The 13975-nt window shown below is 57.3% G+C and overlaps 3 protein-coding genes across 3 annotated transcripts; 1 reads left to right on the top strand and 2 right to left on the bottom strand.

Annotated features, from left to right (window-relative positions):
• Positions 1-392: 392 nt before the first annotated feature.
• Positions 393-2341, top strand: B0H18DRAFT_958967 (uncharacterized protein; the record flags this gene model as incomplete). The annotated part of the gene is made up of 6 exons (XM_048042762.1): positions 393-585; positions 641-798; positions 856-935; positions 997-1312; positions 1361-1954; positions 2015-2341. The coding sequence occupies 6 exons, from the start codon at positions 393-395 to the stop codon at positions 2339-2341; spliced, it is 1668 nt and encodes a 555-aa protein (XP_047887540.1).
• A 7725-nt stretch (positions 2342-10066) lies between these two features.
• On the bottom strand, positions 10067-11884 carry B0H18DRAFT_885162 (uncharacterized protein; the record flags this gene model as incomplete). The annotated part of the gene is made up of 2 exons (XM_048041059.1): positions 10067-10357; positions 10445-11884. Coding segments are annotated over 2 exons (1731 nt in total), but the record flags the coding sequence as incomplete, so codon positions are not given.
• On the bottom strand, positions 11876-12397 carry B0H18DRAFT_860273 (uncharacterized protein; the record flags this gene model as incomplete). The annotated part of the gene is made up of 1 exon (XM_048039706.1): positions 11876-12397. A coding segment is annotated over one exon (522 nt), but the record flags the coding sequence as incomplete, so codon positions are not given.
• Between the last annotated feature and the right edge of the window lie 1578 nt (positions 12398-13975).

Raw genomic sequence — 13975 nt, forward strand, 5'->3', positions numbered from 1 at the left:
TAATATGGACTAGTGCTGTGGGCGTCTACACATCCATTGATCGGCGATCGCGGAGCCGCGGCCCCCGCCTCCGCCTTGCACTCCATTAACCTTCAAGTCTCATACCCTCTCGCACCGTCTTCCGCACGCTGCATTTCGGCGGTCTGCTGGTGGCTCTCTGGGTGTGGGGGATACTTGGCTCCCGAAGTTACCGGTATGTTGGTTCCGTTCAATTTCTTCGGGCAATGAGCCAAGTGCTGCACGGTCATGGTGTTAAGGTCCGATAGTCAGCCCCACCGGCTGTAACCGGGTCACTTGACTACCGAGCGGCCCGTTACATAACGGCGGACCGTTACATAACTATGCCAGGGTTCTGGGTTCCCGTCGTGTTACGGCGTTGCCCCCACTGAGTCATGCAGGTCCCCCCTCCGAGTGCCTACTCGTACGCTGAGGCGTACAACGGGCTCAGCCCTCGGGACGACAGTCCCGTCGTGCTTTTCGGCTCCCTCGACTCACAAATCTTCGCAGATCATTTCGAAGGCGGGGGAAAGTCGTACTACTACACGGGATCGCCTCGTGCATCGAGGGTCAGCAATTTGAGTGAAAGTGAGTTCACAATGCTCTCGCCATTTCGCATCAATAACAACAAATCCTTGTACAGCACCGCCACTCTCTGACATCACTTCAGAGGGCGTAGATACGTCGAGTGAAGACGAGGAAGATTATCTAGAGGTGTTGCGCAAGTGGCCCGCCGCTCAACGTGTGTTTGGTAGTTCGCTGGAGCACGCGGACTTTCCAAAGGTCTACCGCGCCGTACAGGTAAGCATCCATAGCCATGAAAAGGCCGTGCATACGATTTGATCTTCTCAACGTTAGGAGACCGAGCTTTCTCGCGAGGAGTGGAGGCAGCTGCGATCGTTCCTAATCCAACACCCCTTCATTGTCCGGCATTTCTGGTAGGTTTGCTCAACGTATCGGTAATGCTGATCCGTAGTAATGCTCTCATCTGATATACAGGTTCGACTACGATATGGTCAAACAAACTATCACTTCCGGTTCCCCGGGCACCCTTCATCAAGTCGTCGCTCCTATGATCGATAAAGTGGTCGTGAAGCCAATTATCAAACCGTGGATGGAGCGCTACCCCCTCGACTACGCGTACCTCCAGCAGATTCCGGGCCAGATGGACGTATCATCAGACCGGTTGGCAGTGCCGGACGTCACCATCAATCTCCTCTTTAGACCACCTAAGACTACCTCAGACCAGAACGACTTCGAGCTGGTGGTTGTGGAGAACGCTCACTTCGAGAAGACCACCCATGTCTTGCAGAAGGTACGTCGGATGTCTGGCTTTCAAACAGCTCGCTCACCGGTTTGACAGACGGCCCGGATGATGATCCGTGGACGCAATCAGGACGCCAGCTTGCGAGTGCCTGCGGAGGAGCGCATGGAGTCCACGGATGCATTGTCGGCCTCACAGACTAGCACGAGTTCGGACGACTCGAGCAAGCTTTCCGCGCTCACCTCGCGGACTAGCGAGAGTTCGGGCCACTCGAGTAACCCTCCAGCTCTCCCGTCACTGTCTGACCAGAACGTACGCGAACGCCACGTCATTATGGACGCGCACGGCGAACTGTCCGATCTAAGCTCTCTCACGATCTCGCACGAGGACGAGGGGTCGCAGACCAGGACTTACAAATCCACGACATACATCGTCGTCATCCTCGAGGAGACCCACGTAGATACTACCCAGGCGGAGCTACCTGATACGGTCGATATCAAACCTCACCGTTGGCAGGAGCTTCCGCTCGACGACGATTGCATCTGCGGCGGGTGGGCGTACGGGGGTAAAGTGTATGTCGGGCGGACCCGTGCGGTCGTGTTGGCGTTCCAGGGGTCGGACGATGCCAAACTCTTGATGCTGCGGGCGGGGTCCTTCACACTGGCCGACTGGATTTACCACCACAAGGCGTTGGTGAGTGCGCTACAGCATCATTACATCGATCAATGCTGATTGCAGTTGGTTTTACCATAGCGTTTGCGCTCGAACTGGGCCACAGCGACCGACGAGGAACTGTGGCAGCGTGACGCTTTCTTGGGGGAAACGTGGTATCGCTGCATGGGTGAGATACGACACCAGATTTTCTGCCACACCACCATGGGCCGGTACTGGTTGAACCCATCGATCGACGTGGATCCTGAAGTTTATATCAAGACACTGGGTGATGAGGAAGACGACCTCAACTATCAGGATCCACCAATGACAGATCCCTCCGTCAACATGCAGATGGAACTCCGGCACGCGGCGTATACTAATGCGCTGGAGCGTCGGGCCAAGAACCAGCCTGCCGCTGCGTGTTAGGGCTCGACGAATCGAGTCCTGGACACAGGGGACGGGCTACTCGGCGAACCTAACTTGGTGGTCGCTCCGCGACCGGGCAGACGAACGTGGCGAGTCGTGAGGTCGTGAAAGGCGTATAGCCCGTAAGAGTCGTACGAAGACGACGAGTCTTCGTTAAGGTCGTTCACGCGGCTATAGGGCACGCGCTGGCAGTCGGCGACGAGCCAGGCTGTTGCGGGGATCGGCGACGAGCTTACCCCAAGGCGAAGCGACGAGCTAACGCCTTTTGTACGAGAGTGCGACGAGCACTCTCGCTTGAGACCGAATCCCTAGTTCGTACGGCGCGAATAGATCGAGCGCGGACGAAGTGGTTGGGAGTAAAAGGCTAACTTCCATTTCGGTATGGCGCGCGCTCTACGGAGACGCGCGCCTACGAATACAAATATAGTAACAACGTAACTAAATACGGTAGGCGTACATTAATAGTTAGGCCCGGGCAACGAATGCCTGCGGGTCGCGGTTGTTATATGTAGCACGGAATAGATTAACGTACGCAGTCTTGATTCTATCCGTAGCGTCCGTAACAGAGCCCCCCACCGCGGCTCGTAGGTCTTGAGCAATGTCCGGCCGAGGCTCCAACTCTAAGAGGATTCTCCCTAACGCGTACCAATGCTTGAGGCGAACTATGTCATCCTCGCTGTCGAGGCAGCGCGGTTCGGAGAAGGCGGGGTAATACGATGAGTTCGCCCCCCAGGCGCGTCGCAGACGATCGCGGATATCGGCCCAGATCGCTCCTCGAACTTCATTTGACGTAGCGTTCCTCAGCGCCGGATGCCGTCCCACCACCAAACGTTCGACGTTGAGTCGGAAGTGGTAGGTTCCCAACTCCCACACCTCTCGATCGACTTCTCCCGGGAGGGGATTGCGGAGAGGGGCAACTTCCTGATCCGTCAAGGGGCGAGCCATGGACTTGCTCAGTGCGACGTTAAGATGCTGAGGAGCTTTGAGGCGGGACTTCCAACCCTTGTGCTTGGTAGGCTTCCACGTTCCCGGAAGCTTGTGCAGAGCATCGACATGCGTCTGACGCGTCTTCAACCACCGAAGGATCGCGATGTAGCCGTCGTCGCCCTCCATTCGTAGGATAGCAGGGAAGGGCATGATGTGCGCGTTCTCGGGGGGAGTTGTGGTTCCGGGCCTCGGTCGTGCTCCCAGGCTAAGCGGCCTACGGGGATGTCTCCATCTCGCTCGAAGGGGTGGCGAAGAAAAGCGTCCACTTCGGCAGCCGAGAAGAGCGGCAGCTTAGTCCGAACTGGCGCTCCCGAGGAGAGAGTGACCACATGGAACTCGTCGGCGAGGGGAAGGTCTCCGGATGGTCGTTCTTCTGTCGAACTCGATGCAACGGGATGGTTGGTCAACCGATCCCCCAATGGGACACCTACGCGAGCGAATAGCGAGCGAGGCTCTTCGAGCCTATCAAGGAGGGGTCGGTTGAGGTCGCGCTCGTAGGAGCTGGTTCCCGGTTGAGGAGTCTCCGCTTCCGTCATCGACAGTCGATCCGCTAGTGAGCGAGAGGACGAGACCGGCGCAGGGTGTGCCATGCGCTCTTCCAGGGAGAGAGTCGATACAGGGATAGGAGGAGCCCTGGAGAGAGAGCGGCGGCGACCGTGCTCGGACCTGACGGGGCTTCGACCTCGATCTTCTCGTCCCAATTCCCTACGATCCGAGGGTCGCCTGAACGAGTCCCGGGGAGGCGAGCGGGGACGTCGAGGACCGGTATCAGGTCGGTAGGAGTCGCGGGCTCTCCGGTCGCGTCGTGGCGAACGACTCCGGTAGCCTCGACGAGGAGGGGAACGGAGAGAAGCTCGTTCGTAGGGGCGTGAACGACCGTAATTCCGTGGGGACCGAGGAGGAGAGTGACGATGGCGGGGAGACCTCGACCGCGAGAAATTGCGGCGCGCATCCCGGGGAGAGGTTGAGCGGCCTCGGTGCGTCGGAGGGAGGTTGGTCGGCAGTGCGGGCGACAGAGGACGAGATTCCTTCAGTTTGCCTTTGTCGGCGCCCGTTAGTCGGGGCAGCGGAGAGATCCTCCCCTGCGCGAGCTCTTGATCGGCCCCCGGTTCCGGCGAAGGGGGCAAGGAGAACGCCATTGGTGAGTCCTTTCGGAGGGGCGAAGAGTTCGCACCGCTCCGAAGAGGAGTGGCCGAGCAGTCCTCAACGGAGTTCGCCGTCGCCCGGCCTTCTTGAAGGGGCGAAGAGTTCGCTCCACTTCGAGGAGCGGTTTTTGAGCGATCCTCCGAGGAGGTCAACATCGGCGTGTCTCCTTGAAGGGGCGAAAGGTTCGCTCCGCTTCGAGGAGGGGACGCGGGGCTATCCTCCATGACTACATCGGGAGAGGGGTGGTTGTTCCAAGCGTCCTCATCTCCCGGGAAGGATGTCGCAGCGAGGGCTGGCGGGAAGACTGGTTCAGCTCCCGAGGAAGTGGAAGCGACGGGGGGAGAGCACACGGGCACGGGAAACTTCACGTAGTTGAAGTCCGGGTCCTCATCCGCGCTGTCCAATTCTTCTTCCTCTTCTCGCTGCCTCTTCCGAGACTTTCGGTTGGATGGCGCTTTAGGCGCGTGATCCGTATCGTCCCAGTATTCCAGCAGCAAGCGGAGGTCGAGACGAGCGAAGGAGTCTTGCACGACGGAAGGGGAGGGAGGCTTGCGAGTCACACACCATACGGGGACTCCGAACCATACGAGCCGCTTCAGGACTTCCGTGTCGTCCTCGTCGACCCAACTTCCCATCCCGAGGAGCCTCGTCTCAGGAGCACTCATGAATCCTTCGTCGAACACCATCTGTAGATACCTCTTGTGCGAATAGCCTCGCAGTTCGAGGAGGTGTCGTTGAATGAGAGCGACGTCCTTCCGGAAGGGGAACAGCTTCAACGAGGCGCTGCTGAATCGATAGAGGGCATCTTGGACCTCGGCGGGGCGGAGGCGAAGACTGCGGGGGGGAGACGGGTCGGCGAGGAAATAGTCGTTGGCTCGCGTGAGTTCGGCCTGGTAGAGCGTTTGGAGGGCTCGAGAGAACTCGGGAGTGGGCACCCCCTGTCCGTTCTGATAGCTCATGACGTGGAAGGTGCCCCTCTTCCTTCCTTTCGTGAAGTCGAGAGTCACGTAGGCAGGGTCGACTCCTTCTTCGGAGGGAGGAACCTCGTAGATGAAGGCGCGATGCCCTTGCGCACTAGCCCAGTATTGAGGGTGGAAACCCGGTTCGAAGAGGCCTGTTCTTCCGTCCGCGAATACCTCCTCTAGCGCGTCTTGTTGAGGAGGAAGCGAGGGCACGTAGGGGGCGTTTGGTGATACAGCCCATACTCCCGGGCTGAGGGCTACAGCCGAGCGAGTCCTGCGGTGCGCTTGGAAGTGGGTCCAGGCCGAATTCCGAGCCTGGGGCATGGCGGGAGCAATGCGATAGTCGTGAGGGAGGAAGAGAGTCTCCCGGAAGCGAAGCAAGGAGGACGAGGAAGGGCCGGACATGACGATTTGAGTTGTAGTCGGACGAGGAAGGAGCAGGAGTGACGGCGTTCAATCGAAGAGCGCGTGAAGAGCGGACGATCCGCACGTTCACAAGTTCAACGAAGATAGCAAGGAGCGAAGAGTTCGCTCGCTTGCGTGAAGAAGATGAGGGGGAGAGAGAGAGGAAGTGAGTAGCGCGCGAAGTGAACTGTGGCTGCACTTAGCCGCGTCGCGGTCACATGACAGACGCGGGGTCGAAAGCGCCGACGTGTCGGTGGGCGGAATTAGAGCGGGAAGGGACTAGAAGTATGAGAGAAAGGAACTATCTACTACTATCTACGGTTACTTCCTACAATTGGTCTTATGTACTGTAGTAGCTGTTACTTTGAGTGAAACGTCTAACGCGTAAGGCCTTGCGATGCTTTGTATTCTCGTAGAATCTCGTGCGCGTTCCTAAGGTGAGCGGAGGGTTCCCAAGTGTCGTGTATGGGGCCGTAGTGTTTCCACCGCACTAGGAACTCCAAACGGTTCTTCTTCGACTTATTCCTTCTCCAGGCTACGATGCGATCGACCTCGTATTCCTCGGAGGCGAGGAGATCAGATTGTCGAGGGTCAGGTAGCGTGGGCCGGTCCAAGCCTTCGTAGGAGGCGTCGGACTCACGGTATCTTCGCAAGTGTTCGATACTAATGACGGGATTCATTGGATAGGTATCGGGGATAGCCAGGCGGTAGACGAGAGGATTGACTTGTTCTTGCACGGGGAAGGGGCCGAGCATCCGTTGCACCAGTTTCTTACCCGTTCCTTTCACGTCCACTAACTCCAGAGTGTGCGGGTTTACTAGCACTCTCGAGCCGACGGGAAATGTTTCGGGTCTCCGTCCTTTGTTGTAGTTCCTTGCCGCCTGTTCTTGAGCTATGGCTATAGCATCCCGAGCGCGTTGGCGGTAGAGCTCCATTTCCATGGCGAAGTCGGTCGCCCGTTCGCTGGCAAGTTGCGGGCGTTCCACGTATCGACCGTTTTTGCTGAGGAAGTCCAGCGAGCCTTTAGGGTGGAAACCGTACAACAGAAAGTACGGGGATTGACCAGTGGCGGAGTGAACGGAAGAGTTGTAAGCATGCGAGAGAGCCGGCAGCCATTTCGACCATCCGCTGCGGTCGCCTTGGATATAAGCTCTCAGCATCGTCTCGATGCGTTGGTTCACAATCTCCGTCTGTCCATCGTGTTGCGGGTGGTGCGAAGAAGACAAGCATAGGTGAATTCCCAGCTCGGCGGCGACCGCTCTCCAGAACTCTGACGTCCACCGACCGTCGCGGTCGCAAATGATGTGTTCAGGGATTCCGAACCGGTATACGATGTGTTGTACGAATAGTCGAGCGAACTCTACGGTGTTCAGCGTTCCTTCGCAGGGAATGAACAGTCCGAATTTCGTACAGCGGTCTACTATCACTAATATGGCGTCGTAGCCATTTGACCGTGGCAGACCGGTGATGAGGTCGAAGGAAATCCATTCAAAAGGACGATTGGGTATAGGATTGGGTCGTAGCAGTCCGGCCTTCGCTCTTCGATCCGTCTTGGTCTTCTGGCATACGTCGCAAGACATGGCGTAGTCCCGGACATCTCTTCGAAGAGAGGGCCAAAAGAATCTTTCGTTTATTCTCCAAGCCAACTTCCGAGGGCCTTCGTGGGCTGCTTCGTAAGGGGAGTCGTGCAACCGTGCGATCAAGGGAAACACTTCGGACCTGGGCACACATAGCCTGGCTGGGTCGGAGCCCGTGCGAATGTATAATAGGCCTGCGTCGTCGGTGAAGAAGCATTGCCCGGAGAATCTTTGCAGACCCGGCTCACTAGCTTTCCTCCACTTGTCTCGGAAGAAGGGGTCCTTCGCATAGCCTTCGACGAAGTTGTTCCTGTACTCGGAACTCATTTCGATGAGTAGAGTCGGCAGGGATACGTCTCTGTCGGGCGAATACAGTTGACTGGGATCTTCTGACTCTTCCGGGCTTGTTGTACTTGTCGCTGGTTGTCCTTGCGCTGTCGCGGGGTAAACCAGACGATCTAGGCTTAGATGGGGAGGAGTTCCTCCCGCAGCTTCGCTATCGTCGCCTGGGAGGGGAGGAGTTCCTCCCGCTTCCATGCTGGTTTGGCTCTCGGCGTAGGGATGGTCCTGGTCATGTTCATCGTCGTCGACTGGAAGGGGAGGTGTTCCTCCCGCTTCCACATTGGTTTGGCGTTCGGCGTAGAATTGATCTTGGTCTTGGTAGCTGGTATGTACTACTTCCAGCTCCTCGCCCCCACGCCGAAGGACGAAGTACCGGGATGTGTGAGGGAGAACCCGGTCGTCGGCGGGGTTGATTCGAGCACCGTTTCCCAAGAAGCGAGGGTCGACGCTGTCGCCGTGAGTCTGGAAGCTGGCGCGCGGTCGGCGGCGGTTTCCGCTGCTTCGGGAGTCGTTGGGTCCGGAACAATGGGGATCGAAAGGTCTTCCATAGGGGATTGATGGTCCGGAGGAAGTCGCGGTAGTCGCGATAGTGGATCTACGTTGGAGTGGACCCGACCGGCACGGTGCACAATGTCTAGGTGCGGCATGAATGCGGCGAAGACCGCCCCCCAGGCCGCTAGACGTCGATTGGTGTTCTCGTAAGTTCGAGCCCATTGTAGAGCGGCGTGATCGGTGACTAGAGTTACCTCTTCTCCTTCGATGAACGGCTGGAAGCGGATTAGCCCTTCTTTAGCTGCCAAGGCCTCGCGTTCCGTGGCGGAATAGTTGCGTTCGGCGGGTTTGCACGTCCGACTCCAATAAGCTATCACGCGTTCTACATGGACGAATGTTTCATCCAATGTAGAAGCCCAAGCGGACGGAGCGGGGCAGTCGTTGAATTTGCTCGAGGTCTTGTTAACGAGGACGGGTACTGAAGTGCGATCCTTATAGGCTTTAGCCAACCGGTCGTAGGTGCGAGTACCTTTCAGATCACTGATTCGGATGGGTTGAACTTGTTGCAGGCAGGCTCCTAGAGCTACGTCGGAGGCGTCGGTATACAGCCGGTACGGTTGGCCCGGGATAGCGTGTGCGAGTACGGGAGCGGATTGAAGAGCGTCTTTCGCGCGTTGCCAAGCGGATTCGCATTCCGCCGTCCATGCCCATTTGTGATCCTTCTTTAATAACTCGAAGAGCGGAGATACGACGAAGGAGTAGTAGGGAATGTAAGCGGCGAAGTATACGGTCATACCCAGGAAGGTTTGTAGATCCGAGATGCGTTTGGGACGTGCGAGCTCCATCACCGCGCGGACCTTTTCTTGATGAGTTGAGAATCCGAGCCGGGATACCTTCTGTCCGAGTAGTAGGATCGAGGTGTAGCCGAAGTGGCACTTAGGTGGAGATAGCGTTATACCAGAGCGGATGATTGCTTGTAGAACCTTGTCGAGATGCCCGATGTGCTCGTGCCAGGAGCGAGAATAGACGACAATGTCGTCGATGTAGACTAGTGCGAAGAGCCACAGGTACGGTGCGAGCACGCCTTGCATTACGCGCTGGAAAGCGGACGGTCCGTTACGTAGCCCGAAAGGGAGTCGTTTGAATTGAAACAAGCCTCGATGAGAGCGGAAAGCTGTTTTTTCCCGGTCGTTTTCGGCGATGTTTAACTGCGTGAATCCGGATAGAGCGTCCAAGGAAGTGAGAACTTGGGCACCCGTGAGGGCTTGTAAAATCTCATTCTGTCTCGGGATAGGGAATTCGTCCGCCACCGTCACTGAGTTCAGTCGTCGGTAATCGACGCATAAGCGCGGTTTGCCATTGCGGTAGGCTATGAGAACGGGAGCACCCCATGGACTATTAGAAGGTTCGATAACATCCAGGGCGAGCCAAGCGTCGTGTTGCTTGTCGATCACATCGCGTTTGGCCGGGGACGCGGTATACATGGGCAGCGAGATTGGTTTAGCCTCCGGGACGGTCTTGATTTCAACTTCGGTGGGATTGTGTCCCAATCGTCCGTCAAACGCGAAGGCCGCTTGGTTTGTTTCGAGCATCCGTATCAGCTTGTCCCGTTCCTCGGCCGGCCATTCGGGTCCGATGTCAAGAATTTCCGTTAGCTGGCTCGAAGGATAGGTCTCTGTGTCCGGTAACTCCGCGGTCTTAGGACCCCACTGCTCCTGTGGAGAAGGAGAGTCATCGGTGGGTGTATCGTCGTCGCGGGGCGTTTCCATTGCGCTACGGATGAGAGTTTGTACTGCTAAGGCGTGGGCCTCGAGTTCGGTACTACTGGGCGAGAAGTACGAATCGGGGTCGTGGAGGAGCCCAAGCGATTCACCCCGTCGGACTATGTATGGCCTGTCCGTAGGGTTCGTGACCGGGATGCAGGCATGTTCCGCGTCGATGATAGTCGGAGTGGTCAGTAGGAACGAGCCGTCGGGTTGGCCGAGAACAGTCTTCTCGATGAACCAAGATTTATGGCTACTGAAATCCACTTGGATCGGGACGGAACAACAGGAGTGCGGAGAAATCCGCACGTCCTGTTGTGCAACCGCGGTGGGTCTGTCCCTCTTCAATCGCTCTCGATGCCGATTAGCTTGTCGTCTACGATGCGTTTTCGCTCTTACGAAACTAGCGGACGCGTTCTTAGTCATGACCTTGAGTCGTGGTCGCTCGTGTCGCACAGCCGAGGACGCCGGGATGGAATACCCCGTATCGCTGACCTTGATGGCGGACCCTTCAGCGAGGCTTCGGGTGACGCTCAGCTCGTAGTTGACATGAAAATCCTCGCCGAGAAGAAGGGGCGCGGACATGCCGGGAACGACGTAGCACTCGGCGACCATCTTGAGAACGTGGCCCTGTTCGGTTTCCACGTACACTTGGGTTTGGACGTAACCTGTGATCCGGAATCCCCCCGTGAGTTGGAAGAGATTCATGCGTAGACCCTGCCGGATTTTAGGTCGAGAAGCAGAAGGGAGCGTCTCGAGGTACTCCTGCGAGATCAGCGAGATGTCCGCTCCCGAATCGGCTCGGCAGGTCACTAAGGGATGAGACAGGCTCCCGAACCGCAACTGGAAGGATAGAGCCGCTACCCCCACAGTAGAATGACCAGCCGGAGGATCACGTATGCGCGGTATCATTACTACTTTGGACTCGGGAGGAGGTAGACCCGACGCATTTACAGGAGCGAATGGTTCGCGCGCTGTAGCGTCTACAGGAGCGAATGGTTCGCTCGCTGTAGGGTCTACAGGAGCGAATGATTCGCTCGCTGTAGACTTAGTACTAGCGAAGGCTCTGCGCTCGGGTAGATGGTGGGTAGAACCGTCCACGGCCAGTGCTTCCGCTAACATGCCTTCTAATCTTTCTTCCGCAGCCCGTTCAGGACGAGCATCCTCCATGATGAAAGGGTGGTTAGGCGGAAGAGAGTCAGAAGGGAGGGTGGACGGCTCGGGTTCGTCCTCGACAACCACGGCATACGTACGGCGGCGCTGGCTGACGGTGGCCTTCAAGTACTCGCCTTCAGAACGGCGAATGTCCGCCCACAAAGCGCTAGAAAGTCTTGCATTGTTAAGGTTACTACAAATATACGCGACGAAAGCCTGGTTGTACTCTTCATTTTCTTCTGCGTCGCAATCGTGCTCCGCGCCGATGAACAGAGCTTGTCGTCCTATGTCGTATTCGTTCCAGTGCGGACAGTCTCGATCCCAGTGGAAAGGGCTGCCGCAGACCCTGCAGTCGCCGGGCGGCGGGCGCTTGCTTTTGACAGAGTCATTCCTTGGAAATCGAGGACCAGCCCTAGGAGGCTTCCTTCCAGCGCCGCGCGGGCGTCCTGACGCGGTCTTCTGGTTATGCACCGTGGCCACTTGAGCTTCCAACGCGGGGTCCTCAGCTTGACTCGTAGGAGCGAAGTCCTCGCTCGCTACGGCTCCAGCTGGTTGAGAAGGTGTGTCGCCGTCGTCATCGACTTCAAAGTTGAATCCTCCTCCGAGACCGTCGACCGCGAAAGCGCGACGCGCTCGTATGAACGGCCGAGTCTCCTTCTTGGCTGCTGGGAGTTTCAGTACTTGTTCGTATTGCGACGAGTTGGCGGGTGCCATAGAAGCGAACGCGACGAGTTCGTCCTTCTTGTCAGAAACTTTGGCCAAGAGGGCTGCTATGGTGCTAATCGAGTCGAGGGACAAGACGGTGGACCAAGTCGGAGGGACGTTCTGCATAACCGCGGCGATTTCATCGAGTTGCGTCTCTCGAGCGCTAGTGAGATGTCGATGGTATAGGATCCTTCGATTGATGAAGTCGAGGGGTTGTTCCTTCTCGTACCCAGCTTGCCTAAAGCGTTGTCCATCGTATTGAGTGCGTAACGCTACCAGGAACTTGAAGGTAAAAGACTGCAACTTGATGCCTTCGTAGAGGTTCCACCATCCAGCGGAGTATAGCTTTTGCGTTTCATATCCCAGCACTAACCACCAGCTTTCGGCTTGGCCAGTGAAACGGTCGGGGGCGACCGATCCTAAGTCCCGCGCGACGTGCTCGTTTTTCATGGCTAAGTTGTTCATTTTGTGCAGATAGGCTAGGATGGTTTTGAGGTCACCATCCCACTGAGGTACCGAATCGCGTGAAATTTTCTGGTCGAGGCGGACTCCCTGTTCGCGGGGAGCGGGGGAGTGATGGATGATGATCGCGGGTTGCCCATTGGGAAGAAATCCGTAGGCGATACTTCCTGGCGGGGGGGATCTCCGCCTGGCGGTCCTCCATCCGGGGGCTGATACTGGTAGGGGTTCCAGTTCCAAGGAGGACGAGGAGGGCCCCTGTTTCCGCCCCCGTCGTTTCCACCTCCGCCTCCTCCACCTCCACCTCCGCCGCCTCCACCTCCGCCTCCGCCGCCTCCTCCACCGTTGTCACCTGAACCGTCTCCATTTCCTCGTGGAGGGGCGTACGGAGGACCTCTACCGTTGTTGCTTGGTGGGTCCGGAGGGTATCTCGGAGGGCCCGGTGGAGGTTCATAGTCCTTGGGCGGTGGATCGGGTTGATTCGGAAGGTGCGTCGAGGGAGGGATGTTCCCTCCACTCGCCGCATGACCGATAGGAGGAGCGTTGTAGAAGTAGGTGTAAGTACCATTAGCTCCTTTGACTACGTTGGGCGGGGCTTGCGAGACCGACGGAGTGGGTTGAGGCATGTGAGGCGGTAAGTCACGATGCGTTCCAGGAGGGACTGGGTACGGAGGATCCGTACGCCAGGCCTGTTGTGGATGCATAGCGGATAAGGGTTGACCTAGCGGGTAAACCGCGTCCCTGATGACTTGGGCAGCTCCGAAGTCCGGAAGAGCGTTGGAGTCGACTCGATTCCAGGGACCTGAAGATCGTCGCTCGTTAGCTGGAGGCGCTGTCTGATTCGGTTGCGAGTACGACTGATGGGCCGTAGGGGGTACGTCTTGGAATTGTACTCTTCGAGCAGGTTCATCCCGGTTGGGAGGCAATCCGAATCTTGGGTTGCCGAAGCTCGAGCGGTTCGTGTAACGAGGACGGGAGTCGACGTTGGTAGCCGGGAAGGGGACAGCGTCGGGAGTTCCCGCCGGGGCAGTGGTATCGTTGGTAGCGTAAGAGACTCCTTGAGTGAGCTCTTGCTCGACCGCTTCAGGGGACGACAGCGTTCGAGCGGAATGAGTGAGGTCGTCTTGAGAAATTGAGAAGTTGTGCGTTACGGGGTGTACCAACAGAGAGTTCGGTAGGACTTGAAAGCGTTGTTCGAAGGAAATGTGTGGCAAAGAGGGCATCTCTTCGTCGTTCTGAGCTGCTTGAACGCGGCGGAGTATGACCTCTTGATACTCAGGGGTAAGGTTGGGAAAGATCTCCGGTTTCTTAAGCCACTTGTCGAGCATCTCACGCTTAGTCTTCGAAGCGGTTAAGTCCTGACTGAAGTCCGACGCAGTTGATTTGACTGAAAGGGGATAGGTATGTCCTCGGTGAAGGGCTCGTCGTTGGTGAATCAGAGTGAGCGCTTTGGTTACGCGATACTGAATGGTTCGATGAGCGTCGGAAACCATTCCTCTGGACGAAGATCCTCGTAATGCGCCCATTAAGACGTCGGCGTGGTCCGACCTCCACTGGCGGTTCGCGTTTTCCAAACGAAGCATGGCAGTCACCAACGTTTCGATACCCTCCACTACATACACGATGCGGCCTAAGTGTTTC

The sequence above is a fragment of the Fomitopsis serialis genome, assembly GCF_022376445.1.
Source record: "Fomitopsis serialis strain Sig1Antser10 chromosome Unknown B0H18scaffold_123, whole genome shotgun sequence".
NCBI lineage: Eukaryota > Fungi > Basidiomycota > Agaricomycetes > Polyporales > Fomitopsidaceae > Fomitopsis > Fomitopsis serialis.